Source organism: Gavia stellata, chromosome 15 (genome assembly GCF_030936135.1).
Source record: "Gavia stellata isolate bGavSte3 chromosome 15, bGavSte3.hap2, whole genome shotgun sequence".
Lineage (NCBI taxonomy): Eukaryota > Metazoa > Chordata > Aves > Gaviiformes > Gaviidae > Gavia > Gavia stellata.
Window position 1 is genome coordinate 21,207,284 of NC_082608.1, and position 14,772 is coordinate 21,222,055.

A 14,772-nucleotide genomic window follows, 5' to 3' on the forward strand; every position below is an offset into this window, starting at 1 on the left:
TGACGGTGCCCCACGTGCTGGATGCCCTCCCCTCCTCGTCCCCCTTGCGCCGAGCCACCCCTCGCTGCCTCCGTGCCAGCTTGTCACCGGCCCCTGGAGCCGACCGGTCACCGAGCAGCTCGGGGAGGAGCGGATCTCAACCTTTCTTCGTGAGCTGGAGGCTTTTCCCTGCGGGAACCTTTCCAGACTGGCCTCTGCCCTCATGGAAAGGCTCTTTCCTACATCCTGCAGCTTGTCTTCACAGGGCCCCGCTGCCTCGACCAGAGCCAAACAGCTGCTCCCTAAAATATTCAGCTGGGATGCAGATCACCCTCTCCTGAGATTACGGGCTATATCTGCACTCACAGTTGAAAGTCCAGAGCATTTGATGTAGATATTTCAGCCTCAATCAATCCCCCAGAGACAGGAGGGGGATCAGCAGCATCTTCATCAGGTCACCAATCTCTCCAGGAGATTGCCAGCGGAGATTGGCCACACGCCTGTCCCCATGGGGCTGAGCCGCACGGGGTGCTTCAGAACGGGGAGGGGAAGGCAATGGATAAAGGTGGGAGCAGTAGTCGGATGGCTTGGTTACGGCCCAGGAAGAACACCCGGTGCCTTAAGACACTCAACACGTGCCGAGTATCACAGGAAAAACCACGACGCACCCCTACCCTGAAGCAAAGTTACCTCCCAGCTACAGAGCGGTACCCAGCCAAGCGTACCCTGAGCGCACACGTGCACGCGAAGAACGCAGGCACCGGCACGCCGCGTACCCGCTAGCCCACCTCCAACGTGAGATGGTCGCACGGGATCTGCAGTGCCTGCCTTTGCTCTCTGGCTTGTGGCAGGACCACGCACCAGAGCCGCTCACATCTCATCAGCTCGGAGCAAAGGCACGTTCCCGCAGCCTCACGCCCTGCCTCCCAGCGAGGGCACAGCAAGCCGTGCACTGAGAAATAAAACCGTGGGAGGACCTTGAATCCTGTGTTCAGTTTTGGGCCCCTCACTACCAGAAGGACATTGAGGTGCTGGAGCGTGTCCAGAGAAGGGCGACGGAGCTGGTGAGGGGTCTGGAGCACAAGTCTGATGAGGAGCGGCTGAGGGAGCTGGGGGTGTTCAGTCTGGAGAAGAGGAGGCTGAGGGGAGACCTCATCGCTCTCTACAACTGCCTGAAAGAGGGTTGTGGGGAGGTGGGTGTTGGTCTTTTCTCCCAAGTGACAGGACAAGAGGAGATGGCCTCAAGTTGCACCAGGGGAGGTTCAGGCTGGATATTAGGAAAAATTTCTTTACTGAGAGAGGGGTGAAGCACTGGAATGGGCTGCCCAGGGAGGTGGTGGAGTCACCATCGCTGGAGGTGTTCAAGGAACGTGTGGACGAGGCACTGCGGGACATGGTTTAGTGGGCATGGTGGGGTTGGGTTGGTGGTTGGACCTGATGATCTTACAGGTCTTTTCCAACCGTAGTGATTCTGTGAGGAGGAAGGAGTATTTGGGCATTTAAAATGGTCTTGTTGGCTCACTGCCACCCTGCATCCTGCCCTGCCTGTGAGAAAGCAACTGCGTTAGTAAGAGTTCAGGGAAACGCACGCAGAGCCCACGCCAGAGCTGGGAATAGCCTTTCTGGAACATATGAGCAGGCCCAGGCTCAGACGTCCCCACGGGCTGGCTTCAGAGAGCTCTGTCTTCAGGGACGGCAGTATCTGGGTCCGACAGCAACGATTAGACTTCACGTTCCCGCTCGAGCGAGCGCAGAGAGCGACGGGACTTCCCGGCAACTCAGAGCCCACGCAGGCAAGAAGGGATACGAGTCGCACCATGCGTTCACAGGGGTCCGAGAGCCCGCTGGGGCCTCAGCACAACAGCGATGCGCAGCAGGCTGAGAGGATTTAAGCCTCCATATACTGGTCAGCTAAAGGCTGCTGGTAGGGGATCTTTAGGCAGGGAAAAGCAAAGCCAGCCGCAGCGCAGCAGACTGTGCGTCCCAGAACACGATGCCTGCTTTCAGGTTCATTGGCTCCCCCCGCGCCAAACCCCTGCGATCTAGTGTTGTCTCAATACAAGAGCATTTAAAGTTTGGAGAAATGGAAGAGGTGGAAGTCTTTGCAAAGAAAAGCACGTGATCCAATACATCCCACGCGAATGAAAGCCAGAAGTAAACGAAGAATTTCAGATTCACTTTTTTCTGTATCATGTCTTTCAATCCCCTTTGGCACTTCGGGGGTGTCTGGGTATTCGGAGTGGGTGAGACCGAAATGACCCAGAGCTGCCTTTGTTGGGAAGGACAGCCCTGCGGGCGCTCGCGCAGGTCACAGGACAGCACGAGCTGGGCTTTGGCTGACCTGCTTCGGCACGCAGCCAAAAGCAAGCGGTGAGGAACCGCGCTGACAAACCTGTCACACCGCCTCCCCCAAATTTAACCCCCCATCCCAGGGTCCCTCCACGCTGTGCTGTTCAGGGGAGATACGGTGCATCTAATTAGAAAGAGGCGGCGTGCCCGGGCTTGGAGGCTTTCCAGCATCAAGCAGCAGGCCAGCACTGTCGGCGGTTTGCACGGTCACAGCTCTCTCACCTCGCAGGAAGATTGCGATATATCTGCTCCAACCAGTAAGCTAAAGGAGACATTGTCCAGATATACAGGGGAGGAGAAAATACAGGCTAGCAAGGTCAAGCTGACAGTATGTCTGTGCTGCGGGGGGGGAGAAGAAAACACAGGGAAATACCAGATCACAATCCACCTACTAAAACCACCGCTGGTGAATCCTAATGGGGAGGACGGGGAGGGAACCGAGGATCCAGGATTCACTTCGACCAGTGATTATGCTAAAAATAAAACTCTCCTTGTTTACAGAGGGATGTTTAACGGATGAGCTAACGCATCTAAAAGCACACTTTTCCCGTTAGTGAAGACAGCCCTTAGAGGTGCGACAGCGACATGCCCTTCCCCATTTAGGCATTCTGTTTCTTTGACAATAGCTGCTTCAGCCTCCACATTAAATACTGACTTTCTCAGGGCTGTTTTTCACATTCTGGTTCTGCACGGAGTCTGCTGGACAGACCGTGGGACGGCGGTGGTGTACATAAAAGGCAAAAGCCTTCTACGCACTCCAAAACTGAAAAGCAGCAGAAGCGCCTGTATTCAGCTCCTAAAAACGTATCGGTGCCAGATAAATGGGCTCCGTAAAAATAAGAAAACACTTAGGGCCAGAGACTCTGAACAGGGCTGAGAGCTTCTTCCACGCCAGTCGTGATTCAGAGCCCTTCAAGTCACAATCTCTCCGCTTCGCTTTTCCCACCATGTAATAATATTTGTCTTTCCTCAAGGAGTGTGGTGGCGTTACTACATTTAAACGCTTTCAACATAGGAAGGGCTAAAAAAAACCCCAGTCTCAGCCACCAGAAAGAATCCTACAGACACCGAGACGAAAAGACAGACCGAGTACTTTTTCAGTAAAACTCCAAGATGAATTCCAGTGGCTGCTCAGCTTCTCAGGAGACCAGGGGGCTAGGGTTCCTTAAAGCAGAAAGTTTCATTCCGTTGATCCGAGATGCTGCCCTGGGAAGCAGGGGCTGCGGGACTCCTCCTGGCACCGCTCCATCCACCTCGGATGAACTGCTCCACATGAACAACGGGGGAAAGCTGCACAGCCACAGCTTCACTATCCATCAGGGCAACGATACAAAGCAGGGAAAGACCAGACTGCGCTGCCCTAATTTCTGCAGCACCCTTCCGAAGGCTACAGCCGCTGGCTGTTGTCCGAAGCCAGCTATGCAGCCAGGCAGACATTTAGCGTGACCCATCGGGGCCGTCATCAGGAATCGTTCTAGGAATACGGACTTCAGCACGACCTGACGTGACACGGGCTGTCTGATCCAGCAGCTCCTCTCCAAAGGCTTTACATAATTGGGATAATAGGAGCTAGAAAGCTGCAGTGATTGCGGATCTAAGAGGGGGTACTTCATTTACTTATTACTTCTGGCAGAAGTAGGGAAGATACTGGTTTTTGACCGGTGTAGAGAGAACGTGCCCACAAGGTGCTGTTCACCCCTTCACCTCTTCTGGTGACTGCCCTCGCCTAGCCCAGGGCGAGCTCCGTTCCAAGATGCTCAAGCCACAGGGGAAGCCAGAGGCTTTCAAAGAGAAGTTTGGCTTTGTAAAGACAACAGTGGGTTCAGCTTCAGTTATTTACTCTGTCCTAGTAGTCCCAGCTGGCTTCAGGCATGTCACTGAACCTGCTCCGCTGGCACTCATCTGCACAGTCAGATCATTTCCCCGTTGCTGATAGGAACCAAGGATAAACGGACTAATAAAACCTAGGACCCAGAACCTTGCCCCCCAGCAAGTCACATTTTATGGGCATATCCCTTTGAACTCAAGTTCCAAGATCCCTCCCAAACATGATGTCTAGATGACAATAGGAATAAATCCCTACAAAGCAGACACAGAAAGGGATCATGACGATCCCCACACAGAAGAAGTCCATGACGAACACGCTGTATGTAACAACAGCTCCTGTGTCTACAAAGGAAAGGCAGGATGTAGTAAAGCTGCCCTGCGGGCACGTGGTTCTGCCCAAAGCAAACAGTATGTGAATGGAGCCCTAATACAGGTAAACCGGAGCTTGGCATTTATGATGCAACATTCTTGGCAACTATCCTATAGAAAAAGGCAGGGCTGCAGCTTTCCCGGGGTAATGGAACGTGGCCACGGATCGGAGGTGGAGGAAAGACAGTGCTCAGGGAGGCTCTGTTTGGAAAAAATCCAAACAGCTCCACACACCCGTCCTCAATTCAAGGGGAAAAAAGGATCCAATTCCAGCACCGTATGTAACTTGCTGATGGGGAGATGGGAGTTTGCTCAACCCAAGACCTTTAGCAGCTTTTCAGGCAAAACATTTCTGAAATGGGTGCAGGAATTCTCGAGGTACTGGCACAGCTGCATTCATGCTGTGTGCGAGGTTACGTACCTTGGGAGCCTTGCACAGTGTCACTTCTGTCCTTTATTTAATCTCCTATAGGTTTCCCTGGTCTTGATGTGTAATGCTTTGGCCCCTCACTCCAAGAAGGACATTGAGGTGCTGGAGCGTGGCCAGAGAAGGGCGACGGAGCTGGTGAGGGGTCTGGAGCACAAGTCTGATGAGGAGCGGCTGAGGGAGCTGGGGGTGTTCAGTCTGGAGAAGAGGAGGTGAGGGGAGACCTCATCGCTCTCTACAACTGCCTGAAAGGGGGTTGTGGTGAGGTGGGTGTTGGTCTCTTCTCCCAAGTGACAAGTGACAGGACAAGAGGAAATGGCCTCAAGTTGCGCCAGGGGAGGTTCAGGCTGGATATTAGGAAAAAGTTCTTTACTGAGAGAGTAGTGAAACATTGGAACAGGCTGCCCAGGGAGGTGGTAGAGTCACCCTCCCTGGAGGTATTCAAGGAGCGTGTGGATGTGGCATTGTGGGATGTGGCTTGATGGGCATGGTGCTGTGTGGTGTTGGGTGGGTTGGTTTTTGGTGTGTTGTGGTTTGTTTTTTGTGGCTGTGTTGTGGTTTGTTTTTTTTTTCCCAGGTTGGACTTGATGATCTTACAGGTCTTTTCCAACCTTAGTGATTCTGTGATTCTGTGCTTCCTATATAATTCAGTATACACCTCTATAACAAGGATAAATGTGTTGAAGTAGCTTGCTTTAAAGAAGTAAACTCAATTAACTTGCTGCAAGTTACCTGTGGATTCCTATTCGTGGTACTACAGGACCAGAACGAAAATGCGTAGAAGGGTAGGGAACTTGTGGAAAGAAAGGGGAAGAATGAGGGGAAATCCTCCACCTCAGCTTCCCCACCAGGAAAACGGGGACTGTAACGCTGTGCGCGCACGGAGGATGAATCATGCAATGATTCCTGTTTGTAACTCGCGCATTTCCAAAGCACTTAGCCCTTACAATTGTAAAACGATGCTTCTATTTACCATCTGCCACTGGGTGATGTTGATTTCCTCCTCACAATTACTTACAGAACAGCTCTCAGCTCCTTTCCATCGCCCCGTCCTGCAGCAAAGGCTGCTCCTTTCACTCTTCATAAAGTGCAGATGATGGACAAGCAGTTTTCTCTTCTACCAAAGATGGTGCAACCAGGTTTCAAACAGAGACAAGACAAGCTGAGCCCATGGCCGCCAAGAAACAAACTGCAGGGATGACAGCAGCACATGGCACGGACACAAAACAGTCCACGTGCTTTAAAGACAACCACTGCCTAAGCCCACCAGAGGTTAGACACAGAAATAGAGTTACTCCACGTAGTCCAAACAAGTAATTACGCTGTACTGACTACAGTGGTTTAAAGCATGGGGACATCAATGCCTTAGCTATTCACTAAGGCCAAAAAAACCCCACTTTATATTCAGGTGGCTGGGATGCCACAGCGTCTTCCAACAGTCTCAGGTGTCTATTTCTAAGAGCACGATCTAACATGAGACATACATACAAGGACATACACAGAAAATGGTTAGGGAACACCTCAGTGGAGGTGTTCAAGGAAGGTGTGGACGAGGCACTGCGGGACATGGTTTAGTGGGCATGGAGGGGTTGGGGTGGGGGTGGGACTTGATGATCTTACAGGTCTTTTCCAACCTTAGTGACTCTGTGATTCTGTGAAATTTCAACTTCATAGATATTGAGTGAAGACTTGTGCCCTGCAAGGCGGTAAAGAGAAAAAGCAGAAGGAAAACCTTTGTAGATAGCTCTTCAAGGACAAGTCCCTGGAGAAACTTAACAGCCAGGGCAATCGGTCTGTAGAAGGGAAACACTTAGCAGCACATGAGGCTGTTGGAAAGGAGCGCTTGGCCCCAGAGCAAATGTGTCTATATTAAAATCAACTTATAATAATAAGCATACCTGGCAACAGTTTAGTTTCCTTTTTATTTTTCTTCCTGAAACAGCAATGCTGAGGAATCAGGGGATGGGCAATCCACAAACAAGAGGTGAAAGGAGAAGGCAAAGGCTGCCCTACCACTAGAGTCTAAGAAAAGAGATCGTCTCCAGACCCACCCCCTAACTGAGAGCATGAACTCTGGATGCCTCCAACAAATGGCCGCGGACACCCTGAATGTGTCACAGCTCCATCTCTCCGCCGGCTTTCAATTCCAGGAAGCCCCTGGTGCTAAAACAGGCTCGGAGCTGGGAGCCAGAGAGGTTAGTGCAAAGCAGGATGATGCTAGCATGTCATCATGTAGCACAGCTCCCAGAAGCATCCACACCCTCAAGCTTCCAGAATTCTGCAAGAATAAATTAACAAGCACTTACTTGCCACAGTGCTCTCAAGAGCTGTGCCAACCATTGCAGCCCAGTCGGGGCCAAGGGCCAAAAGGCAGCACCAGGACTGCCCAGAGGAAGAGCTCGGTGAGGAATTTCACGGTTTGCAGATACTGCAGAGGCTGGATCTCAAGCCTGTATGAATGCACCCATCGCTTTGGTACCAAGGTACCGTAATAACGGTGATACAGTTTACGCTACTCAAACTGTGTGGTACCTGAAAAACTACAAAGAATTTATTAATGTTAGGGGAGCTAAATCCTAGCCTGTGGTAGGAGTTACTATTTTGTCTCCTTAGAAATAAGCTTGTGTTTTTACTGTCAAAGTTTCTAGAATACATGATGCAGCAATCCCACAAAACAGGTCATTTTACTACAGGAAGACAAACAAAATATAGACCAACAACATATATATGCAACGGGAGGCAAACAACATCTAGAAACATATGTATGTTTATACAAACATGTAAATGGGAGACAAACAACATATATATGCAATGGGAGAAAGAGGTGTATCTCTTCCCTTCCCAGCAAATTGAAAGGACCCCATAACTATCACAAGCTAAACATCTTTTCCACCATGCCCGTCTCATACAAAGTATCTTCCTAACTGCAAACAAGACTCACTAATACTCTACGTGCACATTAAGCCCCACAGACACATCACCATCCTTGCCAGATGGTCAGCTCCTGGACCTGCAAAACACGGCATCTTACCTGGCCCACAGCAATGCTATACCGATACAGAAACCCCTTCCCCTAGTTGTACTGAATTAGGTTCCACAAACCCCCAGGAAGGCGGCTGAACTTCAGCATCGAGTGCTAAATCCTGGGTCATGAAGGTAACGAAAAATTCCAGGCAGGTTTTAGTCTGAATCATGCCACCTATGCCACGCAGAGGGTCAGAATTCAGCTCCGGGTGCTGGCCGGCAAGAAACTGCTTTCTCACCCATTGCATTTCATCCGTTGGCCACATCTGACACCAGGACTGTGAGACTACTGGAATACTTGAAATACCTAGTGATGTTGCTTTGAATTAGACTGACCATGGCGAGTTTCTCTGAAAAAGCCTTCCCAATTTGTCCATGTCAGAAAAGAAAGAACTCTAAAGGATCTCAGTGGTAGCGTAAATCATTCAAATACAATAAAATTTAATGGGACGTTTGTTGCGAGAGCCAAGAGAGGGGTGCCAAGAAATGCAGTAGTCGCTTGCTGTGTTTCAAGAGTCCTCCAAACCTTCATCCATTTCAGGAGAGTCCTGCTAGCGTCAGAGGCTAGGTTCACTAATGCTACTCTCTCTAATTAAACACGGATTTAAAAAAGCTACCTCAGTCTTGCAGCATTAGCCATACAGCAGAGATTCTACAAAGATCCCTTCCTTCCACTCTGATCAAACAAGCGCATATTTACTGACATATCTTAGTCATTTCATTCACCTTTCTGGAGCAGGAAAAAAAAAAAAATAGTCTTCAAAGCTTCACACCCGGCTTGTCCTGGCAGATTAATTCCCAGTACCAATGCTGCAGAATAAACCCACCTTAAACAGACGAGCATAAGATGTATTTTGTGCTTGCCTCGCTTACCATCTAATACCCGGTGAGTTCAAAATCTGCCCACAGCTTCACTTTAAACAGCTGGTCAAAGAGCCGAACTGTCAGATTTAAAGTAAAACCTTAATACTAAATAAAGACGTTCCTGCTTTCAACACATGCAATTGCTAGTTGAAATGCTGACACCGAATATTCATTTATGGACTACGGCTGTAATTTGGCAAGCATTCAAGGCACGTGTTTATATGCTTTTGCCAAACCCCGGATTCGATACCATCCTCCTCTAACTCACAATGTACTCAGGGGGGTTTCAGGCACTGACGCTTCCATATGACATGTGCTATTAGATATGACTCAACTCTGCACTGACTGCTACTAATTCTTCCACTATTAGGCTGTTCATACCAAAAGAGACGAATGAGAAATATGGGATCATTTCACCAGAATTCCATGCTTGCGGGAGGAGTACCCAAAATAATATTTCAGAAGCAGCAAAGAAAGTCTAAAGAAATTTTAAAGAAGATTAAAATACTGTAGCTTTGGAAGTAGCAGCTATTGCTGCAGCAATACTGGGGTTATTAGTGCCAGATTAGCATATATAACTAATAAGTGATAAAAGGCGTCAGAAGCTAACAATCAAATCACTGATTTGACGTTGAAGATCTAGGGTAAAATTATATGCAACTAGCAGAGTTTCTCAAGCTTCTGTGGAGCAGATTATATTGTCAAGAAGTAAATTATAGAATAACCTGTTACGTAGCACACAGGGGTGTGTGGCAGGCTGCGTCTAAGAATGTGTGTCGGAAGAACGGTTTAGGCACTTGTGAAACACCAAGCAAGAACCAGCTCAGGTCTAGAAGTAGGATTATCCCCCACCTCCCTTATCTACAGGGAATTTACTGTACCACCATTCAAAGACCTCTCACATGTAGGAAATCAGCACATTAACAGGTGGAAATAAGAAATAACTGGGTAACTTGAAACTTCCCATCCTTGAGCCATGTCTAGAACATGCACTGTGTATTAGGTTGTGCTGTGTGAATTTTTGAATGGTTTTTGTTAAGATTTATCAGTTCAAATTGAAGCAATGTCAACACAAGTGGCAGCCAGCTGTAAAAGAGACTCTGACCTGCCAGCACTGTAAGATATCAGAGAGGCACTTTCAGTTGGATGCTGTTCCACATCACTGTTCAGGCCGTTACTTGGACACCACCTCTTCAATGGGAAAAAAAGACAGGATTAAAGTTTTACATGATCCTCCGTCCGCTACGTGAAGATGGTCCTGCAACATAAACAAGTTCTTTCAAAACTATACTTGCTACCTAAATACTCTGTTAAAAGATGTGTGTTTTTTTAATTCAAAGTGAAAATAAATTGGAGAAAATTGCAGAAAAAGATACAAGCATGCTGGAAGTGCAGTGTGAATGTACGTTCCACTGCGATGCTTTCTGAAGGGAAAAAAAGAGGAACCAACAACAAATATAATGGATTTTCATTTATCCACATAGCCTCAAATGTGCACCTGAAACACAGAGTACAGAATCCTTAGCAGTTTAATTCTTTGCCATGTACAACACTGATACTGTAATGTAGGTGTCACCAAATATGAAAAGTCAGGATGTAGTAACTGTCCCGCCACCCTCTGTAGGAGGCGTAAAAGAGGTTTAGATGAGATCATATTTGGGGGAATTCAAACAACTGTTGGGTTTTCACGCATATGCATAAATTCTCAGCTTCACAAACTTTAGCTTCTTCTGTTCAAAAAACACTTGGATACCAGGTGGACCTTATAGTTTTCATCCCTTAGCATTTGCTTTTATGATTTATCAGTCCCAAAAGCATCAGCCATCCAATCTTACAGCTAAAATAACATGCGGTTTGTGAGTTACCCAAGTAACCCACAGCCTGAAAAGCGTTAAGCCAAACTACCTGCAAATACTTACAACTAGGGAGCACTGGCTGTTTCACGGTGAACATCAAATAAGCCACGCTAATGATGAACAGCTTGACCCATCTTGCTACAGGAAGACTTCCCTGTAGTGAATTCCCACACTTCTATTTGGCAACCGTAATAAGCATTCATGTTGTCTCATGGAAGAAGTAGTCTTGCATACCAACTGCCTGTAGATTACAATCTTGATAACAGAAAATCCCTATTTGTAGTTAAATTCTACTTACCACCCACCTTGTTTTCTCAGCACCTTAAGAGGAACAAAATTCCCTATTCCAACTACTTTTTCTTTCTTTCAAGACCGTGATTTATTTAGATTATCGTAATGCCTAGAAATTCTATTTCTGTACTTCATGGTGGCAAATACCGAACAGCACATTATTTATTCAACTGTTCAACACCAGTAACACTCAAAGTGGAAACAAATAACTTTTGTTATTTCTCCTCTCACTAGAAACCATGCAGTCAATTGCATTTTATGTTGCGATACAAACTTTGCAAAGAATACAGCTGGTACTGTTCTAGAGGGTTGGGTTTTGGCTACATAATAAGTTCAGCTGTATTCCAGCCCGGGGCCGCATATTCCCCTATTGCTTCCTAAACTGTTCTTCCCCTCTTCGAGATAACTCCTTAACGTATGCTCTAGAGCATATACACAAATAGGCCATTTTTCCTACCCTAGGGGGTCTTGGTAAAAATATCTTGCTAGGTAGGGTATGTTTGGAACAACCATGTAACAAAGCTGCTTGTTAGTCCATAGAAGTTTTGTGTGACTTGCTAAGTCCTTTGACCAGATTTACTTCATTTATTGTTCCTAGTTCATGATGTGGTTTTGGCACCAGACAGCAGGAAAGCTAACTCCAAAAATCAAAGTTACAGAAAACTAACTTGCTGAAGGCAATGCGCGATGAACTAACCTTTTGTAGCAACGGAGACAAACAAAAATTTAACCCAAAGCATAAACAAAATAGTAGCCAGCGGTGTAGGGGGGGAGTAAAGTTTAAAGAAGAAACACATGGAAATGACGCAGATTTGTAGAACCAGCCAACTCTTTCCTTGGCATTTCAAGATGAAGGTTCAAGAACAAATTCTGCTTTAGGAAAACTACTAATTGCTAGCAAAAGAAAGTTGGAGACGCATTACTTACTGGAGAAGCGTCAGTGGGAATGAGACCTGGCATCAAGAAATTTCATGCTGCGATCCACCCTGTCACTGAACAGATCTTGCCACGGGCAAGTCTACTTTACCCCCTACTTGTTTTCTGATCAGTAAAATGGGAACAGAGACACCTCATCCCACCTATTTTGGGAAAGATCCCACAGAGGAAAAGTTACTTATTAGAAACACGGTCTCAAAGGCTTTGTCAACTAAAATATGTTCTTGCACAGCAAAACTTTAACATAAAACAGTAAGAAAGTCCATTTAATCAGCACTCTAATTCTGTTAGCTTCTCAGCAAAAAACGCCACGTGCACGTGTGTCCCTTTTCTCTGTGTCACCAAAGAAACTGTATTGCAGACTGGCAGGAAAGCTCTAAAACCAGATTTTTCACAAGACCCTACTTGAGGCAAGAAACCCATCAGCAGAACTATTTTCTAACCCTGCTACAGCTTGCTTAGTTGGGTGACTGTTTCCTAAATATACGCACTCCACTTTGTTAAAAACTTGGATGGGAAGCCCATGTGCCTGTCTACTTACCTAAAAAATTCACCTAAAAATTTACCCGGGGAATGAACAAGTTTCAGTCTTGCCCAAAGAAAGTACAATTCGCTGCCCTGCCTGTTATCTTATCTACCCGCTAGCCACATAATGTATCTACCAAAGACTCAGTCCGTTTGTGTATGAAGTCATTTACAGACAATATATCTTCCCATAACGACCATGTGCCGCAACTTTTGAACGCCTGCCATCCTCAGAGGGCGAAGGAATCTAACACGATCTCCCTTTGGACAGCACAAATGAGCAGACTTCTCTTTGCAGCCTCAAAATGAAAAAAGAAACAGATCGCCTGACTGTAACTTTGTACAGCAAATAAATGCTTTTTAAAGTCCTCACAAAAAACAATACCCTCTCCCGAGATACACCTTCACAATGGCACAAGAACTACCAGTGAGTGGAACACAGACTGAATAAGAAATGAGGAGAGAAAGGCAGAAAATGGTCCCGTATTTAAAGAACGAGGAATCTGGATGGGGTGACTTTGCAGTCACCAGCGGAATGGAGAATAGGGCTTCACTGGCAAAACCGCGGACCTCAAAATACCAGAGAGATGATAAAAACTGCAGCAGGAGAGGGAGATTTGCGTGCCATGGCAGACATCGGTGGCCCTAAATTCATCACAGCATGACTGAACTCCTCTGCAAGGCAACGTCTTGTGAGATAAAATGTTTGCTAGGGAAAAAAAAAAACCAAACAGGTTTCGAGCACAGTATCTATCAGTGCACATGCAGCCGAGAGACGTCTCATCTCAAAACTGGTGCTGAAAACAGCCAGGCGCTGCAGCACAGGCCACGTTCAGCACCAGTTGCTCATGACAGATATTTCCCAACTGCACGTTATCCGCGCCTCTGTCTGCACACGAACGCCCATCCCAGCCGCGCCACACCTCAGCACTGCGGGGTTGCGAGGGGACTTCACCCTGCCCGAATGCACTCCTGCGGGAGGGTGCGAGAAATCCCATTCCAGCGCACAGGCAAAATGCACATTGCATTTATTGCACGCTGCCCGCTGCAGAAATCAGAGAGGCTCATTAGCCCATAACTGGCAGTTTGGGAATTTTTTGCTCGATTTATTCGGGATGGGGCCACGTTTCCTACTCAGCTGTTCAAAACAGCCCCAAAAAACCCAGTGTGGAGCCAGTTTAGCACAAGAGAGATGGTGCGTCTCCTACGAAGTGATGGGCTCAAGGCAGCTAGCTGTTTGGGCTTTTTGCGGAAGGTGATGGTGAGCGGGGAGCCACGTGGGGCAGGAGGACAGCGGGTACCTGGAGAGGGTCAGCGGGTACTTACGGACACAGAGACAGGCCACCAGCTTGGCAGCCTCGTCGGGCACCGGGCAGGTGGGGAAGATGGGCTTGAGCAGGTAGGTGGCAAAGACCAGAGCCACGATGTACTGCGAGGAGGGCCGGATGATGAGCAGCTCTATCCAGAGCTTGAGGAAGGCGGGCAGGGAGCCGTACACCTCCAGCATGTAGGCGTAGTCCCCGCCGGACTTGGTGATGGTGGTGCCCAGCTCAGCGTAGCAGAGGGCACCCACGATGGAGAAGGCCCCGCAGACGGCCCACACCACCAGCGACAGCCCCGGGGAGCCGGCCTCCCGCAGCACGCCGGTGGGGGTGACGAAGATGCCGGAGCCGATGATGGTGCCCACGATGATGGCCACGCCGTTGAGCAGCGTGATGGAGCGCTGCAGGGTCACCCCCTCGCCCTCGGCGGAGGGCGAGGGCGAGCGGGCGCAGCCGTTCTCCTGCGCCCCGCCGCCCGCCGCCTCCAGCATCTTCTCCATCTCCTGCTTCTTCTCCTCCTCCTGCGCCAGCGAGGAGGCCGAGCCCGCCGGGCTCCTCTTCTTCACCGCGCTGCCGGTGCTGCTGCCGGTGCCGCCGCCGCTGCTGCTGCTGCCCGACATGGTGGCGCGGCGCGGAGCGGGGCGCGGAGCGGGGCGGCGGGGCGCGGAGCGGGGCGCGGAGCGGGGCGCGGAGCGGGGCGGGCGCGGCAGGGCGCTCCGCCGCCACCATGCAGCCGCCCCTTTTGTTCCGGCGGCGGTGGGCGGCGTGCGGCGAGCGCCTCCCGCTTAGGCGGGGAGCGCGGGCCTGGCCTCCTTTCCGGGAGGAGGAGGAGGAGGAGGAGGAGGAGGAGGAGGAGGAGGAGGAGGAGGAGGAAGGGGGGTGTTGCGCGGGCAGCCGCTGGCCGGCCCCCGGGAACCGGCGGCGTTGTCCGGCCCGGCTCGGCGGATCCCTCTGGAGGCGGGGGCAGCCCGCACGCCAGCCCCCTCCGCACTTCCCTGCGCCC

At 49.3% G+C, this 14,772-nt stretch overlaps 1 protein-coding gene across 1 annotated transcript in view; it reads right to left on the reverse strand.

Annotated features, from left to right (window-relative positions):
- The window catches only part of SLC7A5 (solute carrier family 7 member 5), a 37,685-nt gene extending 23,416 nt beyond the window's left edge, over nucleotides 1-14,269 (reverse strand). Inside the window, exon 1 of the mRNA XM_059825064.1 lies at nucleotides 13,774-14,269. Coding sequence (XP_059681047.1) covers nucleotides 13,774-14,269 — 496 coding nt within the window. The remainder of the gene's footprint in view (nucleotides 1-13,773) is intronic.
- Between the last annotated feature and the right edge of the window lie 503 nt (nucleotides 14,270-14,772).